This window comes from Phodopus roborovskii, unplaced genomic scaffold (assembly GCF_943737965.1).
Source record: "Phodopus roborovskii unplaced genomic scaffold, PHOROB, whole genome shotgun sequence".
NCBI classification, from domain to species: Eukaryota; Metazoa; Chordata; class Mammalia; order Rodentia; family Cricetidae; genus Phodopus; species Phodopus roborovskii.
The window spans coordinates 4483789-4508839 of NW_026126585.1; the positions used below are offsets into that span (position 1 = coordinate 4483789).

The 25051-nt window shown below is 44.5% G+C and overlaps 1 protein-coding gene across 23 annotated transcripts in view; it reads left to right on the forward strand.

Moving 5' to 3' along the window:
• Positions 1 to 25051, forward strand: part of Clasp1 (cytoplasmic linker associated protein 1) — a 212785-nt gene that overhangs the window by 133799 nt on the left and 53935 nt on the right. For 4 of the 23 annotated variants that reach the window (XM_051204094.1, XM_051204103.1, XM_051204097.1 and 1 more), the window contains 8 exons: positions 2288 to 2455; positions 8857 to 8964; positions 13417 to 13479; positions 16637 to 16740; positions 19048 to 19071; positions 20540 to 20784; positions 22686 to 22749; positions 24321 to 24400. In XM_051204094.1, the coding sequence (XP_051060051.1) occupies positions 2288 to 2455; positions 8857 to 8964; positions 13417 to 13479; positions 16637 to 16740; positions 19048 to 19071; positions 20540 to 20784; positions 22686 to 22749; positions 24321 to 24400 (856 nt within the window). The remainder of the gene's footprint in view (positions 1 to 2287; positions 2456 to 8856; positions 8965 to 13416; positions 13480 to 16636; positions 16741 to 19047; positions 19072 to 20539; positions 20785 to 22685; positions 22750 to 24320; positions 24401 to 25051) is intronic. The other 19 variants (XM_051204099.1, XM_051204112.1, XM_051204115.1 and 16 more) reach the window with 10 other exon arrangements.

Consider the following 25051-nt stretch of genomic DNA (forward strand, 5'->3'; position numbering starts at 1 on the left):
GAAAACAGTCCACAGCTGTGTTCTTCCGGCCACTGGCATCTTGTTAAAGGTCAGGGTGGGCACAGGTGACCCAGTTCTGCTTGTTTCCCTCTTGCTGAAAGCTGAGAGGTGTGCTGGGAGAGGCAGAGGGCTTGTCTCCTCCACATCTCTTAAGCTTGGCTCATTATAGATGGTGTTTCACACGCAGACATGGGACAGATGCTAAAACCGTGTGCTGTGCGTTAAAGCAGAACACGCTTGGGGCGGTTTTGCTGCTGTGCTTGGGAATAAGCCGTTCACGCTGTGTCGCATGCTGACCTTCCGTATTGTGTTATTGTCTTTTAATCCACTTCTTGCCTGTCCTTTGGTCTGCTCTCCTAACGAAGGATCCAGATCTGCTAACCCTGCTGGTGGTAAGCCATTTCTCTTGTTGCTTATCTGTTGTGGTTGGCACCCTGCCTCAGCCATGCTCCCTGCACAGTATTAATTTCTCTGCTCATGCTTGCTCTTTCTGCATCTTCCTGTATTTCCAAATACTAGAGTTTGAAATGCGTTTCTTTTTGCCCTTGACATAGCTTAATAGTTTACTTCATGTTCAGGTCTCGGGCTACGTCGTCATAATAATGTGCATTACTGACTTTTACCATGATTTCCTTTGCAAATTGTGTACATATAGTTTAATCAATGTTCGGTATTAATTTTCTTGTGCAGCCAACCAAGTGACTCATTTGAGTGGTGATAGCTTTAATATATGAAGTACACTTTTGAGACATATTGTAAAATACATTTTAAAGTCTTTATTCTGTAAGAAAGAATACTTTGTGAATGAGTGTTGTTTCAAAAGAGATTTTTTGATTTTTTTTTTTGGTTATGCATCACAATACTTTATATTTTATGTTTTAAAATTTTACTGCCTTCTCTACTTAGGGAGATAATCTGTTATGCGGCTGTCATTTTGTGTATATTACTTAAAATGTTGCTGTTTTCAAGGAGAGACTTCTGTCCTATATTAAATGGTTATAACCATGTTTGGATATTTAGCCATTAATAAAGTTTAGCAGTCCTATCACTTATTTCTGGTTTCTGGTTTTCTTGCATATTTCTCAGGGATTATGGCCCATGTGGTTTCCTTTTTTTTTTTTTTTCCTCAGGTTTTCTGAGATTTGTTTTGAGGTTTAGTACACAGCTAACATTCATAAAATGTGGGCGTTAAAAACGAAAACAGTGCTTTGGGATATACACAAGGGGTTTGCATGTGAGGTCACACTTTATGAAATGTTAGGTAGCTGAGTGCAGTGACACAAACTGAGCTGGCCACAGCCTCACCCGGGAACACGGGCAGGACTGGCTGTATGTGTGATCTGGTGCCAACAGAGGAGTTGTCATTGTAACTCATGGTTGTATGTGTCCTGTACATGCTTGTCATCAAACTGTCTGTGCACACGTTTGGTTGCTGGCTCCGTCCATTTTTTTTTTTTTTTTTTCCTGAGGCTTATTAGGTTTTCTATAGGGTCTTTTAATAGTGATGGGTTTTCCCATCTCTCTATATATTCTTATCTTTTTCTTGCTTCAAAGCTATATTGTTTGGAGTTTGTATTTATTATATTTGTGGTCAGTTACCCTTTTACCAGTGTTTGTGCTTTTTTGTTGTTGTTGCTGCTTGTTTTTAAGTGTGTTATTTGACTCAAATAGTATATAGTATCACTTCATTTATTCCTTTCATCAGTTCGAGGCCAGGGTTGTAGCTCATTCAGTAGTAGAGCACTTGGCTAGCACAACAAAAGTCGACCGAAAACTTCCTGTCTTTTAATAGATGAGTGGTGTCCAGCCACGTCCATTACAGCACTGATAGGGTTAAGCTTATTTGTACCATCTTACTCTGGGATATTTTTTCAAAACCATTTCTAGTCATTTCCCCCCCATGTCTTTCTGCATTTGTTAGATTAATGCCATTTTCTCAAACCCGTTTTCCCTATGTTACTGTCTAAGGACTTTTATCGTGTTCGTATTTCTGTGAGTGTGCTTAGTGGGAGAGTGCTTGCGGATGCCTCCGGTCCTGTGTAGAGCTGTGCTTTGGAGCAGGGTGCTTGTGGCACTCAGTTTTCCCATTAGAAACTGCGCCTCCGCTTTCAGAGTTTGCTCATGGGCCTTCTAGGCAAATATGTTAGCTGACCGTAGTAATGCTACTTTTATGTAAAACTTCTTAATGGTTCGGGCAAATTCACGTGTGAAAACGTGTTTCTTTAATTACCATGAACTGTCACCTGATTTGCAGCCGGCCCTCACCATCATTTTGTTTCCCTTCTAGCTGGCAGCCGGTCGAGTTCCCCTGGGAAGCTGTTGGGAAGTGGCTATGGTGGACTTGCTGGGGGATCGTCCAGAGGCCCACCTGTAACTCTGTCTTCAGAAAAGCGAAGCAAGATCCCCAGGAGTCAGGGATGTAGCCGGGAAACAAGTCCTAACCGGATAGGATTAGGTAAGGCTTCTCCAAGAATTGAAACCTCACTCCCAGCATGGCTGCAACCTTGGGACATGATCTAATCACTGTCTGATACAGAAAGTCTGCTTTTCAACTCAAGGAGCTGTACCTAAAAACAGGCATTTGCTTTGTCTGCTGTACCATGCAGACTATACTGAGATTTCATTAAAAACTGTGTGGACCTTAGGCTTCCAGCTGATGGGGTGGGAATTTACCATTTGCAAAGTACTAGGACTGGAAAATAATAAGAGTTCCTTTCCTAATTAGAAGCACTGTCACGCTTCATTTTTCTTTCACTGAATTCATTCTAGTCACTAGTGTATATTAATTTTTAAAAGCATTGCAAGGCCCCTATTTTTGTTTTGATCTCTAACCTAATTCGTGAAACTTACAGCAAAAGAGTATGTATAATTACTTTTGTCATAATTTTGGTGAAACATGAAAGTTGGAGATTGATGAACGCTGATATAAATACTCACTTGAGTGTTGTTTAATCTCTTTAGAACACAGATGGTCCTCAGTAACTTACAGACCTGAAACACCCCAACTCATATGTGCCATTTTGATGTAAAAGTACTTCAGGGTTTTATACCAAAGCATTATTATTTACTGATGCATCTACATTTATATAACTATCTGCTTCATTAAGTACACACTTATTATTGTAAAATGAGAGCATTGTATCTTTAACTTTTGGTGTTGGCTTAGTTTTCATATCTCAGCAGTTTTTCCCTTGAATGTTTACTGTGTACCAGGTCCTTTTTTAGACCCAAGAATTAGAAGATAAATTAAATAGGCCTAGCTTCTCCTCTCCGAACCCTCCTACTGTCTTGGGAAGGGGTGGGGCTGGAAAGTGGGCGGTGCACTATGGCAGGTGCTCAGGGACCGTGTGAAAGGAGGCCCTGGCGACCCTCTCTGTGCTCGGGAACAGAGAACCGAGTCCAGAAGGGAGCAGCTGGGTACGAAGGACTCATTAGCCATGTGGGGTGGCTGGCACTCAGGGGCAGCAGCTGGTAGGCTCAGCCAAGGGCCGGTGTGAAGGAGTGGGTAAGATGTGCTTTGAACTTAGCATTTCCAAGGCGAATGCATGAACTGCCTCATCTGCTCCTGAAACAGAAGCCATGTGCATTTGGCTTAGGTTTTGATTGGAAGGACATTTTATTTTATTTACATCTAGGGGCGATGCTTCTTCAGTTGTGTTTGCCATTGTTGATTTCTGAAGCTTGTGTAAGTTGTGTGTATGCTTGCGTTCTATTATTATATCTAAAAATAGTGTTTTCAGTTGAGGGCATCTAAGTGTCTATCAGGATTATTTGTTTCAGGTGCTTCCCTCCCTTCCTTCCTCCCCTCCTCCTCCCTCCCTCCCTCCCTCCCTCCCTTCTTTCCTTCCTTCCTTCCTGTTTCTGTGGCTTTGGACCCTGTCCTGGAACTCACTCTATAGTCCAGGCAGGCCTCGAACTCAGAGAGATCCGCCTGCCTCTGCCTCCCGAGTCCTGGGATTAAAGGTGTGTGCCACCACTCACTGCCCGGCCAGGTACTTTTCTTGCTGGGGCAAAACACCTGACTGACAATGGCGCCTTAGGGGAGGAAGGGCTTGTTCTGGGTCACAGTTGGAGGGCACAGCCCATCTTGTCCCGGAAGGTTTGTGGCTGGAGGATGAGGCAGCCACGGTGAGCCACAGTGCTGATTCTCAGCTCACTCTTTTGTTTAATCCAGGCCCCCAGGCCGCAGGGCGGGTCTTCCAATCTCAGTTTCCTCTGTCTAGAAACTCCCCTACAGACATGCCCCTTGGTGACATGTCCTGTCCGGTTGACAATCACCCACCACCCATTACATTCTTCTTGAAATTAGGGAATAACCCAATTTCAGTAATCTATCATAACTCTAGGACTTGTTATTCCAGTCTTTAATCCAATGGTCCCTTGTGTATAGTAGAACTGAGCTTTGAAGGCCAGTATCATGAACGAACTATCAATAAAGGAGTTTGTTTCCTTCCAAAGAGCTCGTCTATGAAGGTGGTCTCTCTCTCCCTCCCTCCCTCTCTCCTCTCTCTCTTTCTTTTGAAACAGGTCTTATGTAGTCCAGGCTAGCCTAGAACTCAGAGCTCTGCCTACCTCTGTCTCCCAGGTGCTGGGATTGTATTACCATCTTTGTCTAAAGTATTATTTTGAAGGAAGTTATTTCCTTGGTGTTCATGAGGGAGGTGGGTAGTGCTGGAATTTTAAGATCATACATGTTCTGATGAGAACCTTTTCTGATATATATAAAGAAATACATATGAACAAAATGTATCTTTACACTTACATTTATAAGGTGGTAGGTGCTTAACATTTTTTTAGTAATAGATTGTTTACTATGATCACTGAGTTTATAGTAGATATATATTTGTGTGCCTGGTCATTTGGATTACTCCCTAGCAGTTTTAAATGCACATATTCAAAAGAGACATAACATGTTTTAAGAATGTTTCCTCAAATCAGCAAACCACTGAACCGAGGTAAAACTTAAGCGGTTTTAGTGGCTGCTAAACTAGGCTTAGAATTTGCATTGAAAGCTCATCCTAAGGCCAGGGAGATGGGCCTGTGGGTAAAGCTGCTAGCTTCACAAGAACCCACAGAGAAGCCAGGTGTGGTAACACTTACCTTTGATTCCTAGCATTCCTGCTGCAAGGTGGAGAGGAGAAATCGAGTTTCTGCCAGCCCCAGGCACATAGCTCTGGGAAGGAAATGAGAGAAAGCCCGCCCCAGCGAGATGTGAACTGGTCCCCACACATGTGCCAGGCTTCACCATCTTTCTTACATGCCCCCAGAGGAGGTGGGGGGGGCTAAAGGAAGAAAACCAATTCCAGATGATCTACAAATTATTCCTCTTTTGTTTTAAATACATTTAACTAAACTTTCATTTCTTGTTATAGAAATAATGCCAGGGCCCTTGTTGTTGTATTTTTTGTTTTGTTATTTTTGAGACAGGGTCTCTTCCTTTAGCCCAGGTTGGCCTAGAATTGTAGCTGGAGTTCGAGCTGGCCTAGTTGCAGGACTCTTTCCTCGGCCTCCCAGGAGCTGGGAGAAAGGCTCCATCCATCAAACTCAGCTGCCATTTAATTACTAAGTAAAACGCACATACCTGGACAGTCAAGAAACAAAGGCCCGTTTGCTCTTGCACACAATGCCTCCCAACCTCTGTCCTTCTCCAGAGATTGACTCTCTCTCTCCCACCCCCCCTTTTCCTCCCCCATTTTTCCCTCTTATCCCTCCACAATCAGGGAAGCACATTCATAAATGGTTCCACTTTGGTGCCTTTAAGACTTTGCAGATGTGAAGCCATGGAAATAGGCAGAGTCACTAGTGTCTGTTAGCAGTCGCCTCCAGTTTGCGTCTCCTATGCATCTATGGAGAAGAAGACTACCCAAACCATTTAACAGTTTTGCAACCCACATTTTGTGCTGTATATTTTAAATGCCTTATGACTTTCTGGTTCAAACAGATTTTTGGAAGATTTTGAAATTAACTAACTGATTTCTTTCAGTTATGAGACTAGATTTGCCGGGACATGAAAATGTCTAGAGAGGTAGAAAATGCCTAGCTTCTAGTAGTTTTCCTTAATTTTCTTGCACTTTAACTTTGGTGTGCACTCTGATTGGGTCATTCCTTAAAAGGCAAAAGTTGGGTTGGAGAGATGGTTCAACAGTTAAGAGCATAAACTCTTGCAGAGGACTAGAGTTCAGTTGCCAGGATCCACCTCCAACTCCAGCCCAGGTGGACCTGATGCCCACTTCTGGCTTCAAAAGGCATTACGCTCATGTGGAATGTACTGCTATAGACATAATACAAATACATATAGGCAAAAATGAAAATAAATCCTTTAAGACAAAAGTAAGGATTGCCCTTGATGTATGGTAGTCTTATCAAGAAATGTAAACCAAGCAAGCGCCAGCATTTTATGTAGACAAGGTCAAGAGCTTTCTAGAGTGACTGCTGTTGGAAACACTAACTATATTTCTCCCCTTACACACACACACACACACACACACACACACACACACACACACACACACAAACACACACCATGCCATTACCTCACTTGGATGTTTGTTTGGGCCTTTATTGCCAAGACTAGCTGAATTTATACTCTAGGTAGCTAGGTAGGTAGGCAGATTGATAGATGGGTGGGTGGGTGAAGAGTATATGAATGAGTTTTGATGACTTAGCCTATAAAAATAATTTTCCATGCTTATTCTTTATCTTTCTGTAGACTAGTCTTGGAACTAATGTTTTAAGTGTCTGGGTTTTTTGTTGTTTTGTTTTGTTTTTTTTTCTCTTACCGGGTAAATTACCCTGCATTTGAAATACCACTCTTAATCACAAAATGTACTTTAATGAGATTTAGGGCAAATATGGATAGGCTTCTGACAAGTAGTAGGCAGAATTCTTTTTCTATGTGTCACGTCATAAAGGAGCTCATGAGCACGGATGGGTGAGTGCATTCTCTGGAAGAAATGCCAAGAGGGTAAGGCTTGTCGAGAAGTTTGTGTGGGCATTATCCCACTGCTGCTATTATTATTATTATTATTATTATTATTATTATTCCATTGTTCTTGTCAGTGGTCTTCATTGTCTTCATAAAGTAGGCCTAGTCCAGAGAGAGCACGTATTTCCATTTCTTTAGCAAGTCTATGAATTTGAAAGGGTGTGGGTTCTGGATAAAGTTCCGGTGTAATCAGCTGAGCGTGCACCTATATGAAAAGCCAGGAGGACATCTTCAATCACCTGCTTTGGAATAGATAGTAGAAAAGGTCAGGACTTCCATGTATGATGTTTGGCAAGCAACTCTGAAGTATATGCGTATGCATTGTTCCCGGCACCCTTCTCATGTAAATGAGGCGAGTCTTTTTTATTCCTTCTGTCTCTCTGGGGAAGGATGAGAGCCAGGGAGACCATGTAGGTGGACCAGTGAGGCAGCCGGGAGCTGTCTGGGTCACTTTGTGGCTCAGGTACAGTCGTCTCTAAAGATAAGCAGCCCTGCTGTGTCCACTTGGAGGAAGCTCTTACGTGGCGGTTGGTACAGCTTGGCGCCTGTCGCTTTGGCTCTCCTTGTGTGCCATATTTAGAATGGTACCAGGGACTGCTAAGTGGTCAGCAGTGCTGGGAGTGCAAACCTCAGTGTTTCTGTGTCATTCTGTCCAAATTGGACAATGTCCAGGGAAGCCTTTGGGTGGGTCACATCATATCAGATTATATTGCTTTCCCACCTTTCCCTCCTGCAGACTGACCAGCCGTGGAGCACACTCTAAGCTGCCTCTATTTCTCACCCGCGTTCTTCTTTATTGCAGTGTTTCATGATTCTGCTCAGTGAGGTGTTCTTGTTACAGTTTAGCTATAAATCTTTGCTCTGAAATATTAGGCTGTGTTCATGGTGACGTAGAAGATGTGCTTGTTTTTACATCGGAGTACCAAGCCCACTAGTTTCCAGAGCCTCCAGTCATTCCTGCCCAGCCTAGAAGCTCTAGAACTCTGAAGATGAGCTCTTCCCACCACCTGTGATGTTACTCATCCCTCTGCACATAGCCCGTACTCAGTGTCTCTGAAGAGTGTTTGCCAGTTATTTCTGTTTTCCTCAATTTGAGCAGCATGGGTGGCATAGTCTTCCTAAGCTTCACAGCCAGAATATTATTAGACTTAGACTATTGTATGACTTTGTCTTGCAGTCTAATGTTACAATGTATGGGAATAATAAACTGCTCAGAGACAGCTAAAAAGTAATTACTACTCCGAGGCCGGAAGAGGAATCTTCTTGCACAAATACTGAGATTGTCTGTTTTCTTGCTGTAGAGCTCGGAAGATAAGAAACAGTCAATCCTGGCTCTGCATCTGTTGGTTTAGATGGCTGGCTTCATGTGTGTGGCATCTCCATCTTGACGAGCATGTTAAGAGCCATCTTCTTTTCCTTAGGGAAGTTTGCAGACTTGAAGACCAGAGCCTTCATTCCTAGTATTCATCCAAACTAAATGGTCTTCTGGGGGAACCAAGCGCCGTTGTAACAGCTTTGGTCTCCAGAGCTCTTGGGGGGATGTCTGCTGAAGCCACAGACATTCGTGTTTCTGACATGCTTTAGATCTTACTATATTTGTTGCCAGGCTGTCCTTTGGGAAGATTTCATTTCTCACATTTAAGTGTAATTTCACGTCAGTGTTTAAATCCACAGCCTTCTGAGGGTCAGAGCACAGTCAGGTTTATCCAGACCCTCCCGCCAGTAAGGCCTCATCATGGGCAGGTGGCCCATACTTCCCAGCATAGACAATGTCATAATTACATTGAAGCAAATGTGACTGATGCTTTTGAGTTTTTCTGTCTTCATTAAATTTGTTCACCTTCTCTGAAACCCCTCATGCTGCACGCTAGCACGGAGCAGCCGTATCCCCAGACCCAGCATGAGTCAGGGGTGCAGCCGCGATGCCAGCCGTGAGAGCAGCCGCGATACAAGCCCTGCTCGGGGCTTCGCTCCGCTCGGTGAGTACCCATAGGCTCTGCGCAGGGGCTCCCAGTGTTTGTGCAGGCACTGCTGGGTGGAATGGCCGCTTCCCTCTGCTGCCCTGTGATCCTCTCTTCTCTCTACCCTCTTCCTTAGTCACCCCTGTGGTCCCCTCTGCATGTGTAGACTTAAACAACTACCAGTTTTCACACATTAGAGGGGAAAAAACAAAAAACAAAAACAAAACACCATTTCAATCTGCCATGGCCATTTGTGGCCACCTATCACCAGACAAGCCCATTCGGGGGCCGGTTTCTAACATAAGGCGAAACTTAGCTGAAGTGAATGGCTTCACGTGAGTTCACACGGAATGAATTTCAGAATCCACACTTAGTCGCCACATCCCTGTACCTTTATTTTTCCCAAAGAGGATGGAACCAGGGGCCTCAAGCTTCCAGGGGCTGGGCACTGAGCCGTGCCCCGAAGCCCAGTATATATTATTCAAAGGAAGGGCAAGAGTATACTCATATAATATTTTGAAAATTAAATGAGTTTTAGTTTTAATAGTCCTGCCTTCCTCTAAAATGGACATAGTACATGTGTTTAGTAGAAATTACCAATTCCCAATGCACACTAATGAAAGGGTTTTCATCCTTCGAAGGTTGTTTTTCAGTTGTTTGGCATGTGTAGCGTCATCGGGGTGTATATTTTACTCTTAGTGAACATAAGGGCAGAAGTAATTTTGTTGGATTAGATCTAGACCTGAAATGACACCATTCCAAGTGAAGCAGGGGCTTCAGCGGTCTGCGATTTTTTTTTTTTTTTTCCTCCCCCTTTTGGCTGTAAGATTATTAAGCTGATCTTTTTTACTCTGCACATGTCACCCTGAGAGAGACAGTAGTAGATCAAGTGGGAGGTCTCTCCTGCTGATGCCGTACACCTCATCTGATGCCTTGTTTTTTCTCCAGTTACTGCCAACAGTTGAAGTCAAGCTGTAGCGTCTGAAAACAGACACCAAAGTTCTCTTTCTCTGATAGATCCTTCCCTTAGGTTCTCAGCCATTCTTCCGTCCCTCAGCCTTTGCCAGCGCATGCGGGGATGCCGCAGCAACCCTCAAGCTTTGGAGTCGAATCTCAAGGATAGCGACACCGATACTACTTACGTTTAACTCCTCAATGAACTGGTGATTTTTTTTTTTTTTTTTTTTTTTTTTTTCTCCTTTTGAATTCAGGTTATACACCTGTGCGCCCTGGCTAGCTCTCTGACCTTCCAGACAGCCTGTTGCATGAGTAAGCAATTCAGTCTGTGGATGGTTTTGTCTGTTAGAAGCAGGCCAGCCTTTTCATATGGCTGATTATTCTGCACTGACTGTGGGCCCAGCCTTGAAGTCTGACATGCTGTTTGGGGACCACACGAGGAGGGCTGAATTGCTGGTGTCTAGATTGACCCCTGAGCAACTGATTGATCACATCAGCTTTTGCTCCTTGGGTAAACAGATCTGCTTAACTGACTTGGCGACATCCCAGAATATTGCAGTGTGTAGCTGCTGTTGCCAAGGCAGAAGCTTCTGCTGCTGCTGCTGAACTCTGGGTTCATCAGCCGCTATCTTCTGTTGTGCTCAGGGCAGTAGGAAACTTTGAGACGTTTTAGACCATGACTTTTACCTCCTTGGGTTAAACCTGGCCCCTAAACTCGTGTCCAGAGGAATGACAAAGGTACCATTTGAAGCATCAGCTAGCACAGCGCCTTCAGTCCCTTCACACTGAGTAACAAGCACCTTCATCATCAGCCTCCAGGCCTGATCTTACGTCATACATTAAAACTGTGGAGCCAAGTGTGATTTTGATTCCCAGCCTGCCTTGTTCAAAAGCAGCCCTGATGAGTTCTCTCCCATCGCTAAACCGTGTTGTAAATGGTTGGTAGTAAAGTCCCTACTGCGTTAGACACAGAAAGAGGCTCAAGTGATTTACTGAAATGTTGGTCTCCAGGCTTGGAGTTAGGGAGCCAGAGAGGCCTCCCGAAAGTGGCTGCCCTGTGGGAGCTTGCTACATATCCCTGAATGCCTCCTTTTTCTTGTTTGTCTCCATAACCACTTCCCACCAGTTACCCTTTGAGTAAACTTACCTGGCCAGACTTCATTAGGAGAAGGCAGGAAGGGAGGGAGGGAGGGAGAGACAGGGGGAGGGAGAGGGAGAGAGGAAGACAGGGAGGGAGGGAGGGAGGGAGGAAGGAGGGAGGAAGGTGATTGTTCCTCAGAGAATGAAGAACTCTCTCTGCCTCCACAGAGGATTGCTCCCAGGGCTGCCTGCAGATGCTCAGGTCCATTCTATAAAATGCTGGAGTATTGAACACAGCCTGTGCTCCCATGCCTCCCCACCCATACATTTAAATCATCTCTGCAGTATTTATAAATATGAAACAATGTAAATGCTGTGTAAATGGCTGTGTGCTGTGCTCCTTACGGATTGATGGCAGCATATTCAAAATCTACAGGTGTGGAAGCTGCGGTTGCCAGCCGTAGCTGCCAGTTTTAAGTTTGGAACACTGTGTTGAAGCCTCTCAGTAGTCTCTATGCTAAGTGAAATTATAGACTAGCCCTCTGCTGCCAGTCAAGTCAGGCTTTGACACAAGTGAGTCCTTCATGGATGCCTTTGCTGGGTGTTCACTTGGGAATTCAGTGGAGGAGTCGTTACAGAGCAGATGTTCTGTATAGTATTGTGGTCAAACCGAAGAATTGTATTTTAAGAGACCTACAGATAAAATCGAGTATTAAAACCATTTCCAATGTAAGCTTCAAGATAGAGCGTGTATGTAATAGATAAGAACTTTGTGTCTCAACGAAACGGAACCAGCTTCCTTACCTAGCAAAGTGGTAAGTCTTGTTCTAGACACATCACCTCATGTTTTGTGTGTGGATTTCCAAAAAGAGGATTTTCCCTTTTTTTTTTTTTTCCAAGCTGCTAAAATTTGTATTGCTTGGCCAGGTAACATTTTCTTCTTAATGTCGCATCTATCACAGGATGTATATTGTATAAAGTGACAAGAACTTAGGAATAAAATGATACCTTAGGTTAGCGGTTTTGACACTTAGTGAACAGATGTGTGGGTTTAATGTGTGCAGAATTGCGTGGGGGGTTGGGAGGTGGAGGGTAAAGGGTTTCAACTCTCTGTGGTTTTGGTAGGCACGTGGGCATCTTTGATAGAGCACCATGACTTTCCCAGAGCAGTGAAAGGCAACAGCATCTTCTGTTATTCTGAATATTAATTATGTAGCTGAATATTAATTATGTGGACCTGTGACACCACCATTGCAGACCAACTTCTTATTCCAAATTTATTTCCCAAAGTTACTCTTGTCTCACTAACGGAATTTAACACCCGTATCTTAAGGTCAATGACTTCATAAACATATTACAAATACTTGTTCATAAAATAACATCCTGGGCTGGAGAGATGGTTCAAAGGCTGAGTTCCATTCCCAGCAACCACGTGATGGCTCACAACCATCCATAATGAGATCTGGTGCCCTCTTCTGACCTGCAGGGATACGTGCAGGCAGAACACTGTATAGATAATAAATAAATAAGTCTTTTTAAAAAATAAATAAAATAGCATCCTAAATGCAAGTTTTCCATGGCCTTCATTCACCGCTACACCCAATGCTAATACCATCTCCAGCGCTGCTGTGTGCTGGTGATGTGTGCTCACCTTTAACACGCCCCATGACAAACAAGAGGTGGGTACTGTGACTAACAACCACTTTAGAGATGAAGAAACCAAGAGAAACGAGAGCGTTAGTATATTACCAGGGGCCCCAGCTCGCTGTGGGCACAGGCCTGCCATGTGTTTCTGAAGTGCTCAGACTGACTTCTGTACTGTATCTCCAAGGAAGGCCTCCACACTCAGTGCCCGTGGGTGCCCGACAGTTAGACAGGCACGTTAATAACGAGGGTAGCTGTGCAGTAGACACTAAGCCTTCCCGCGAGGTAGAATGTAGATGTCGAGGCCCCCTTGTTCCCCATGAATTTCTGTTGAGATAACGTTACGAACCTCTCTGCTTTTGTTTTTGGTGCATGGTGGCATATGCATCACATACCAGTGACCCATCTCGTAAGCCGAGTTGATACTCCATCCTCTCGCTGTCCGCCCTGGGTTCAGATGGCGCTCTGACCCCTAATGTTCTCCATGTGGCTTATTTCCATGGCGGCTGGTGGAAGCTTCGTGTGTGAACCTAAACCTGGAGTCTGAGTCCGTCAGTGCGTCCTTAGTACGAAGCCGCACTGTTAACGAGTGCCTCTGTCTGCCTGTGTGTGTAAGAGCTGTGTGAGGCCAGCGGCCACCGTGCAGCGCAGGGCCAGTCCTGCTGTCCATTCATACCCAGCACCATTTCTTCATGAGAAACGCGGCCTCGGTGGTAGCAGCCCCTGCATTCATTTCCTCTGGTACTCGTGTGTTAACCCTGTGGGTGTTGCCGTTCCTTTTACCTGCAGCCTCTCGACGTCACTCCCGGTCCACTAGCGCTCTCTCCACTGCTGAATCTGTTGGGCAGTCAGGTGAACAAGTGCTAACTGCATGACTCGGCTTCCCCGTCCACCCTCCCAGCCACCCCCACGTCAGCCTTCGTTGTCATCTGTCATCGTGTCAGCTAGCGCTTGGCATGTGTGCGCCTCATGCTCGCCTCCCCGTGTCGTCCTTTTTTTGAGTTGTTGAATGTTTATGGTTCTGTCCGTAGGCTTGATGCTTGGTCGCCTGTTTGGCATTGTTTCTCTAGCGCTCATCAAAACAAAACTCAGGGAAGTACTTCCTCCTTCCTCCCACCCCCTTCCCAGGAAAGGAAGAAACCTAAGTAGGTGTCGCTAGGCCTCCCACGGGGAAGGGGGGATTGATACCATCCAGCAGTGTACGGTCAGATACTAAGTTAGCTGTATTAGTGTCAGGTACCAGTTCCGCACACCTCACGTTACAGCATACATAACGTCACACATACGGAAGTAAATAAATTGCCCAGGAAGCTTTATAGAAAAGCAGGGTCAGGACCCAGGCCATGAAGAGGCAAGAGGTTAATCTCATTGCCTGTGAACTCCGAACCTGTCTCGGCCTCACTTAAGCAAAACCCACTGGTCACGGGAGTAAAGAGTGAGTGTCTAAAGATGCATCTCTGTGTCACCTTCACTGGCATTGGCGTCATTGTCATGCACTCACAGCCCCTAATGGCTACTTTCTCAATGGAGTCAGCATGCACTACTAATTCGCATATTGTTATTGGTGCCAATGCTTGCCTGTTTATCAAGTGAGTCACTTGCCCTTTCTAAACGAAGCCAGCCATGTGTTTCCACCATGTAGGCTCTGATTGAATGTGTTCCCTTAAGGGTTAGGGGCCAGGCTGAGGATGCAGTCCTCTGTACCCATCGTTTGGCTGTATCACAGTTTTGGAACAGTGAGCATGGACCACAGGGTTTTGCCTGGTGAAAACAAAAAGTCCATCATCCTGCTTAGATCTAGACAAGCACGTCCCCCTCAGGTCCACAGGTCTCAATGTCTACTTTATCAGATGACCAACAATTGCTGTGTGTGGCAAAGCTATATGCATCTGGGAAGCAATGAATCCTTGCTTTATTCTTAAAATTTTTTCATTTTCTATTTTCTATTATCCCTGGAGTAAGAATTGCTGGCATGAAATCTACTTGTGTTTTTTTGTTTGTTTGTTTTGTTTTATTATGTTTTTTAATTTTTGTTTGTTTTTAAGACTTTATGTGTATGCTGGGTAACTTTTAAATGGCTTTTAACTGAATTACTCATTCCGTTACTCATAAATCCCCTGCTATCCACCCTTTTTTAATGGAAAAAAAAAAAGACTTGAACCAAAATTACGTATAAAACAGCATGCATATAACTCTCAATTCTATCCCTGCTTCACATTCTAACAAATGAGCATACATACATAGGGTATGAGTTGACTGTCCGTGGTCTTTGTATAGTTCGTATAGCAACAGTAACTCACCACCAAAGCCTAATGGAATAAGATGACATTTGAAATCATCAGCCAAGTGCATTAAAAAAGGGGATAGTATGACATACAATTTTTGTTTATTAAAAAATTTGTGACTGTGTATGAGTCTATTAACTAGCAGTGTGTAAATTATTTTTCCTGCCTATGGTGGTAGAAGGGTAAACTGTTTTGAAAGTGATATTTTTAAAAAGCTAAATAATGCTTCATTTTAAAGTTCATGGATTTTGTAGATGATGTTTCACTCCCTGTCCAAATGTTTAAATAATCATTTCATAAGCAAGTCAATTCCTAGGGCTCAGCGAGATGGTTCAGCAGGCAGTCTTGCCACCAAGCCTGACAACTTGATTTGCTTATCTGGTACCCACACAATGGACAAAGGGAACTGACTCCTGCAAGTTGTCCTCTGACTTCCATTGAGTCCCATAGCCCCTCCTCACATAATAGTAAATAAATTAAAATTAATTTCCAAAGAAAGATCAATTCCTGTAGAAATAAATACTATACCTTACTCTAAATGCTGTATTGCTAAAGTGTGACCAAGGCAGAGATTTGTTTTTCCTTGTCCAAATATTCCTTATTAACTCAGGAAAACATGTTTGTTATCTTCAGATGTTTTTTCTTCTAGAGGTTTCTATGTATTAGAATTTTAATGAGTAAACTTTTCATCAGTAGCTGGCTGATGAACCCTCCCTGGAATATATAACTTCCATGGACTTTCTCCTGCTGTAGTTTTAGTCTCCAGCACTTTTTAAGGAAAGCTGGCTAGCTGACTCCACGGGACTTGAAGTTAGTTCACTTACCTTGCTGAAGAACAGCCCTAGACAGCTGAAGAGATGGCTGTGTGGATAAGAGCACTCACTCACTGCTTCTCCAGAGAACCCATGTTGAGTTGCCAGTATCTGTGTTATGCAACTCACGAGTGCCTTTAATTCCAGCTCCAGGGTGTCTGGTGCCCTTTTCTGGCCTCTTAGCACACGTGTGACATACAATCACACATACACACACACACACAAATAAAAATAACTTTTAAAAATTGCTTAATTTGTTATTATTTATCCTGAGTTTTTGGATTCCTTCTGCCTTATCTATATAAAGTTTATCATTCAAAAAATCCTTGAAAGGACTCAGGTAACATTTAAACTGATGATATCTAGATGACTGATGTTCTGAAAAGAAGGCACTAGATTCTCCTGGTGATCATTAGATAATTTTAGTGAGTTGATCTTCAAATAATAATAACACTAAGGAAAATTGGTACCAAGATCAATTTAATAATTTATTTAAAAGCTTAACTTTTCCCATCACTTTGCCTTGGATCTTAGATCTTATTTTCCAAACCACGAAGCTTGCTTAAGCTAAGTAACCATCAAGGGCACTTGCCTCTAGAAGGTAAATAGAGTAAAAGTGGCAACCCAGAGCCTGCTCCCTTCTACAAGTTCACTTCTGTTTCTGGCCTTTGCAGTAACAGAATGTCCAGAATAGGCTCCACTTTAAAAAAAAAAAAAAAAAAAAAAAAAGAGGGAAAAGCTCTTGCAGTGACATGTCAGTGTTGAATGTGATGCTGCAGATATATCCAGTGCAGCTCACACGGGCTAGGGAGTCTTCATGTCTCTGTCTTAGTGGGAGGAGGCAGGAACCCTTGTAGAGAACTGAGGCGCCGTGAGTAGACTGACATATGTCCTGCTTTTGTCTTTAAATAGATCGGTTTGGGCTGGGCCAGTCAGGAAGAATCCCTGGTTCCGTGAATGCCATGCGAGTATTGAGCACCAGCACAGACCTAGAAGCTGCAGTGGCTGACGCGCTGGTAAGAAGCACAGGAAGGATGGAGTCGCAGTTGCTCAAACATACTTTTCTACCTTAACGCACAATTGCTCTCAAATCGGGTGACTAAGTCTTTTACACTCTTCCAAAGGCGTGCGTGTGAACAGGGCTGCGGTGACAGCTCCACCCACCATTAAAGCACTCGCAAAGGTGATGACCAGAGTTCAGATCCCAGGACCGGGGTGGCCTGCCTGTAGTCGCAGCATTCCAGAGGCAGAATGGGATGCTCTGAGAAAGCTGGCCATCTTGATTACATGATGGCAGTCTGTGGGTTTGAGTGAGAGGATTGTGATCAAGGAAGACTTGGCATCCTCTTTGCACACCCTGCGTGCGCGCACGCCCACACACACACACTGACGTACTCATACCCACACATACATTACACAGGAGAAAAAGAGAGAAAAGTTATGCAAAGTTTATTATTGTTTTCTTTCTTACACTTTTACCTCTTTACAACACACAGTAAGGTCAGCCCTCAGGAAATAGCAGCATCAAGAACCTGGCCCATGAATGCTCCTTGGCATTCAGGAAACTTTGATGGCATTGGGCTTTCCCACATGTCATCAAGCTCTGTCTTTTGTTTTCTGTATACCATAGCTTCTTTTCCCACAGTATTTCCTGGTCTCCATCCTGCTGCCTCCCTTGCTTTACGAGCTTTGACAGCACAGCCCACATGCATGATTATAACGACAGGCGATAGATAGTTTGAGACCTGAAAGTTGTATTTATTTTGTTACGTGATTCTGACTTAGACCCCCCCCCCCAAAATGGATCAATTCAGTATTTGAGAAAAATGTCCTGGGTTGGGGAGGGAGATGGCTCAGTCCCAAGTTTAATCCCCAGAGTCCACATAGAAAGCTGTGTGTGGTGGCATACCCTTGTCGTTGCTGCACCGGAGAGATGGAGAAGGGCTGAGTCCAGGAGCTCAGGAAACGGTGAGATCCTGTCTCACAAACAAGGTAAACAGCACCTTGAAGAATGGTGTCTCACTCACACATGCACACAAACGCACACACGTACATGTACAGACATGAAAATGTTCCTAAATATATCGAAAGCACTAATGGGGGGACTTTGCATATTACAAAACAAAAACAAAAGACCCACTGAGTGCTCGTGGCTCCATCAGCCTGTGGCACAGAGAAAATTCTGTAGGACCAGCTTGTGGCGAACTTGCCTCCCCGCTGGTAGGAACAGCCTGGTACACGTGCTCAGCATTTGAAATAGGTGTCTTCAGAGTGGTCTCATAGGCGCCCTGCCCCCTGCTGTTCTAAGATTTATTTTCTTGTTAGAAAAAGAACACACACAAAGCCCTGCCTTTCGAGTCTGAGGTTCTGAGTTTAGGCGCTGCCACCTGGTCATCGCTTTATGGTCCGTGGCTGCTATGAGTCCCGCTTCCATCTCTTTGCATCTCTGCCTTGGTCGCTCTTACTCGGTCAGCTGCTTTCTTTAATGCGTATCTGTGAGCAAGCCGTTGGTGGCTCTCAGAAGGCTTTCCTGCCAGGCAGCTAGCCTGGCCAGCTCTATTCATCAGCCTAAGCACAGGACTTTTTCCTGGCAGGTATCAGGGTACGCAGTGTTGCTCCAACTGGTTTTAACCTAAGAGTCAAGAGCTGGAACAGAATCCAGTGAGGCTTTGTCCTTCCAAGTCAAAGCATTCTGAGTCTGCCTTGTATATATATATATATTCAGAGACCCTAGGAAGTGGTGCTGGTCAGGAGGCTGGGAAACAGTGGAGCTAAGGGAGACTTCCAGTTAAAGCAAAAGATGTTCTTAGATGTTTGAAGCCCACATAAGGGACCGTATGCAAAGTTCTAGAAGGCAAAGTGGGGCTGGAGAGTTCAGACCTTTGCTATTGACTTGAGCTTTCCTCTGAGCCCCAGGGCCAGTCTGTCTGGTCTCTCCAAGTGACTGGTTCTAAAGGGGAAAGTGCCAGAATGGTAGAGAAGGAATCCCTGCCCACAGAATGGAAGCCGTTGGGATAGGCAGAAGCTCTCATAGAAGCAAAGAACGGATGAACAGAGACTTAGAGAGGTACCTCCTGGGTGTGGGACGTCTCCGTGGGAATTCTGCCACGAACCACAGAGCCTGGGGAGAGGTTCAGGACTAGGCAATAGCATCCGGGAAGCAGTCTGCTATGATCTCCCCAGACAAACCGCTTGCTGACCTGTGTTTTGGTTTGCTAAGAGATGTGTGCTGTACACTTTTGTTGCCAGAACAATCCCCACATGCGCTTCTGACATAATTCTCTATGCTTTTTCCCCGTCCTCCAATACTTTCCTGCCTCCAGCTGTTAGGAGACGCCAGGAGCAAGGTACCCATGCTTTCACTTTGTTTACAACTCTTTTTTTTTTTCCTGTTGCAAGTGTATTTTTTTTTAGAATCTAGTTGAAAGCAGCACAAAATGTAGTTGTAGTTAGCCGTTCTGGTCTCACGTGTTTCCGGTAAGCATTCTGATTTGCTGTCTTTACTTGTGATGGACTCAGTCACCTTTCACATACTTCTGTTTTTTTGTTTTTTTGTTTTTTGTTTTGTTTTGTTTTTATGTTACTCCCCACTCCGTTTTGTGCTTCATTTTATTAACTCAATTTGTGTCTATTTTATCACAATTTCATGAATAGATCTGTCAGCCATCCTTTTGTCTAATTTTAGGAATCTGGCTTTTATGTCAGTGTAAACCATATAGTTTATTATCTAAATCAAAAATATTTTCGAAGGTAAAAACAAAGGTTGTTATGAACGATTTTGTTGGGACAGAAAGCAGTATAGTCCAGAGCAAGCTGGTATTCAAAATAATTAAGTTATTTGAAAATTAAGACTGTGTGGCTAGAGTCAGTGACTACATTTAGGAAACATAGTATTGCTAACCTTATTGCACATTGTACTATATATGGATTTAACACACTGTCTTGTGTTCAGGGTGTGAGAGAGGAATGAAGGAAATTGTAGTCTACTTTAAAAAGAAGCCAATTGGACTAGAGAGTTGGCTCAGAGGTTAAGAGCGCTGGCTGCTCTTCCAGAGTTCCTGAGTTCAAATCCCAGAAACCACATGGTGGCTCACAACCATCAGTAATGAGATCTGGTGCCCTCTGCTGGCACACAGATATGCATATAGGAGGAAGGAACACTGTATACATAATAAATTAATAAATCTTAAATCTTTTTTTAAAAAATCCTATTTGCATTATAAAACCAAATGATGTTGTTACCTAAAGTGGCTCACACAGTATGGGACCCTTCTGCATAGAATTCTCCCACCACTGATATTTCAACTGCAAACGTCTTAAAAGCAAGCAGGATTGTTCACGCCAAGGGCATCCATGCACAGCCCATGCCTAAGGCAGATTGCTCTGTGCTCTGGAGGGGCTGAGCATGTGCACACATCCACAGTGTGTCAGCCCTTCGTCCTTGAGGGTCCTCTACACCCTCACAGTAGTCTGGTCAGGCAAGTGTGATGGCTACCCCCCTTGAGAGGATTCACTGAGGCAGAAAATGGCACAGTCGTTCAACAGTGATACCAGGATTAGAACCCAAGACCATCTCGCTGAAAACCCTCCTAGCCACCCATGCACGTACACACACTTTCTACGAAACAACAAATTATTTCTCCCTCAACAAGATGTATGTCATGCCACTTGTATTACTACCCTGACAATTCCCTAATCTGTAAGCATAGAAAAAATGTGTGCGTCTTTTTACTGCACTGTAGCTTTTAGTAAACAACTTGTGAGCGGTTCACCTTTCTGCTTCTTCCTTGCCCCGCTCCTCATGGGACATCTTAGAAGAAGCCTGTGAGGAGAAGGTATGAGCCCTACGGAATGTACTCTGACGATGATGCCAACAGCGACGCCTCCAGTGTGTGCTCTGAGCGCTCATACGGCTCCCGGAATGGTGGCATTCCTCATTATCTGCGGCAGACCGAGGATGTAGCAGAAGTTCTCAATCACTGTGCTAGTTCCAACTGGTCGGAAAGGAAAGAGGGGCTCCTGGGCCTGCAGAACTTACTGAAGAGCCAAAGAACACTGAGGTAAGGACTAGGCACTGCCGTGGGCTACATCCCAGGGAGGGAGTCGGCCATTACAGAGTCCTTGCAAAAGTTCTAGTCACTGGGTGCTAACAGTGGGAAGACGTAGAGCTTGCCGCACAGGTGATCGGAAGCATCTAGCAAATTCTCTGTAATCTGTTAGGCTCCCGAGGCATTTGGTTGCTGTAAGGTGTGCATCTGTCCACTAGATGATGCTTCTGAGGAGTCAGGTACAGAGAGCAGCTGCACATTGCTAGCTAGGGTTACACCTTTCCAGGCTCCAGGGTGAAGTGCAGCATCTATAAACTCACACCACTCACGTGTTCAGTTCAGACCCAGCAAGCCCTGGCTGAAACAGCACTCCACAATAGAAGCAGCACATTAGCTTTACAGCGATTATTTCTCCAACCTTCCCTTGATATTTCATAAAAGTTCTTAAATAAGCAAGCATTGCATCCCATGTCGTCACACCTAAGCTGCCATCAGCGTGCCATTATTTTGTAACTCATGAAATAACAGAGAGATAGCTAGGGATGGGTAGGCTATGCCTGTAATCTCCGTGTTGTGAATCTTAAGCCAGTTTGGACTACAGAGTGAGGTCCTGTCTCTACCCGTCCCCAAAATAAAGGGAAAGAAAAAAGGATCAGGAGAAAGAGAGAGGCCAATACATTCTGTTCACTAATCAAGCTGTTAATACGTCCTTGGTTTGAAGACCGATCTGCTAAGTGAGTGAAGACTGTGGAAGCCACGAATCACACTGTATTACAGTTTTTGAGTATTCACTGCAGAGAAGGGCAGGTTTTTTTTTAAAAAGGAAAAATTGTGAGCCTGAATGGGTTTGCAGCTGTGGATGGAGGACCCGTCTGAGCCCGCGCGGTTTATGTGCTGTTTGGCTGTCCAGTCTACAACACCATATCCCCCCTGCTCCTATTAGCCCATTCTTTTCTTCCTTCCTTCCTTCCTTTCTTTTTCTCTTTTAATTTTTTTTTAAATTTTACATATCAATCCCAGTTCCCTCTCCCTCCCTCCTTCCCTCCTTCCCATGCTCCCCCACCTCCCCTCCCACCCTATCCCCTCCCCAAACTGCACAGAGAGGGTGATACCTTCCAGGAGGGATCATCAAAAACTATCAAGTCACTTGGAGTAGGCACTAGGCCCTCCCTCCTGCCTCTAGGCTAAGGGAGTGTCCCTCCATGGGCAATGTGCTCCCAAAGTCCTTCCCATCAGCCCATTCTATCCATGAACATAGACACCCTGTGATGTGTCAAACACGTGAATGTGATTGGTCATGGTTGTTCTTGAAGCTCTGTTTGGTCTTGTTGACTAGTCCACTTTCTAGATTCTCAGTGTTTCCTAGGAGCACCCGAATGGTCCCCGTGGACCTGCTAGCACCTCTAGGTTACTGAAGGATCTTTGAGGCATCTGCGTCTCACTCTGTGAAGGAGGTGTATTGTCCCAGGGTGACAGGAAGAAAGAACCCTTCCTCCCAACCCTGATTTGAAAAGGCAGAGGACACCAGTGTGCACTGAGGCTTTTCTTGGTCCCGGTGTTAGCCACTGTCTTGTACTCTCCTTAGCACCGTGGCACCATGCTTATCCGTGGTCCCCAGCTAAAGAGAAGGCACAGAGATGCCACTGTATGTGGTGAGTGCAAGCCTGTGGCCCAGTCTTGACTCCTGTCTGTCCGCTTCGTGAGCACGTGGCAATCAAATCTGTTTCCTCGTCTTAAAATGCGTCTAAGACCGCAGCTTGTAGAGTCTCATCAGTTCATCACAATTGAGACAGTTCATTCCAGATAGGCTTTTTGTGGTTGTCATATAACTAGAGATAAGGTAAGGGGTTTTAAAAGCAAAGCCTTGACAGTTTAAACTCATTTTATTTCCACTTTTTTTGTTTTTCCTCTAGTCGAGTAGAATTGAAGAGATTGTGTGAGATTTTCACCCGAATGTTTGCTGACCCTCACAGCAAGGTAACCAGGCTTTATGTATATTCCATCTGCATGCCCGTGCAAACTGTGTAATACACCCCAGGACTAAGAGAGCATTCCCCAATAGTCCTCATTAACATCTTCCTCTGTGCAATTCTTGGGAACTCACTCCATTAATTTCAAATTAAGTGGGCCTCAAATAAGGAGTGTCATGAAAGGAACCTAGTGTAATCTTTAATTCAGTCACCTATTTGTCTGTCTCCCTTTAGCCAAACAGTGTGCTAGATTCTAGAATATAATACAGTCCATTTAAAAACTGTTACATTAGTGGGAAATGTGTGTGATTACTTTGGTATCTCATGTAGAATTTGTATTCATAGAATAAGATAGAGGACTAGAAGTATTAATTTGTTCCCTTTACTGGAAAAAACAATTCAGTCCCTCCTCTCCTCCCCCCCCCCCACATTCCCCATGGAATCTGGCTATTCCCTAGAGCTTGCCGCTAAGAGTTCTCCTAGGTGGTCCCCTGCCTTCGGGAAGAAAATGGGCACCAAGCTTGAGGACTGCTGAGGAGAAACCATACAAGGGATGGAACAAAGTCCTTTCCAGGAGTAGCGCTGAAAGGGGCCTCTTTACAAAAGTTCCTTGGATCTAACAGTATTTTAAAGAAATACTGTTGTTTGGGAAGAGGCTAGTAAGGGCTATTGATGTCGGAAGAGTGAGAAAATGGAGAAATGATGACAGGGATGTAGAGGATGAACACATGGTGGAGATGAATAGGAACTAAATACATTGGGGACAGGACTGCACTACAGTTTCCTTGTGAACATGGTCTCTTCTAAGTCACCCTGGGAGGGAAAAAGCCTGTGGTAGCAAGGGAGTCCAGCAACTGGCTTTTCTTTCTTCTTTCCTATCCTTGCTTCCTCACAGAAATTGTCCTGGAAGTACTAACTATCCACCCACCCACCTGTCTACTCAAATGTTCAGCCACCCATCAGTTGGTTCATCTAGTCACCCATCTGTCCTTTTGCCTAGCTATCCATCCTCCCGGCTACTATCCGTCTATCCATCCATCTACCCCCTCATCCACCCACTCAGTCATCCAGCCACCTCCATCTTTCCATCCATCTACCCACTCATCCACCCACTCAGTCATCCGGCCACCTCCATCCATCTACCCACTCACTACCCATCATTCACCCATCTACCCAGTCATTCAACGTTCCCTGACTTCTTTCCATGAGCTAGGGAATATGGAAAAACAAGCAAGACCCTTGCCCTGGAGGCACTCACAGGAGCCCAGGGACCAAGCCCAGGGGTTTCCTCTGCTTGTTCCTGTAAGAACTCTCACCGTGTCAGTTAGGAAGCCTGTCTGTGAAGGCCTTCTAGAAAGGACAACATCAAAAGCATTAACTTTAAAGTTCCCCCAAAACCTGAGTTTAAAGGGCCACATAGATAACCAAAGATCTGATCCTCGAGTGTTCTCTACGGAATTATTAAGAGCGATACAATTTAAAGCATAAGCATGCCGTGGCTGGTAAGAGTTATACCATAAGGGATATTATATTAGATGGTTTCACATTGATGAACTTTCTGTTACCCGTTACCTCTAGATTGCTGATTCAGAAGCAGAATGTGAGGATAAAGAAGGAAATTTGTTGCCATCAGAAGGCTCTTGTCCAGTGAGTTGGAGGTCTCAGTTTAGTTCCTATTTATTAGCTACCTGAGCCACGCTAGGAGTCCCACCTATCAGAGCTCACTGACCTTTTTTCCTGAGCTGTCACCGGAGGCCCCTGGTGGTGAACACTTGCTGTGATTAAGGAGGCGAGGGTGGGTGTCCCAGCACAGCACCAGGGTTGTAGTCAGGGCCACTTGGTTCCCTGAGACGGGCTTAGGGATACTCCACTGTGCACTGTTTTACCTCAGGTAGCAGCAGTAACCTCATGGTGGCATGGGAATTAACAGGAGTTGTCAGTAGCTCCTCCGAAAGCCCCTTCATAACATCTGAAATGAGCACACGTCCAAGTCCTTGGCAGAAGTCAGTGGTTGCAGAAGCCTGAGTAGGGCTTCTACCCTGTACATCCTGTAGTAATGTGTTATATGCTAGGGCTTGAGTCAGACTAGTATAAAATCAGAACAAAACGCCACTACCCCATCTCTCTTTCCCTCTGTGTGTCTTTCTCTCTGTCTCAGAAAACCCTCCACATTAAACGCTACAAAGTGTATTGCTCTTTGTACTGACGGTTACAGGTTTAGATTGAGGGAGAAGCGTTTTATGAGTTTGTAGATTTTTCAGAATTCTTAAAAGAAACTGCATGAAACTGCTGTTCCTTTGCTGTGGACT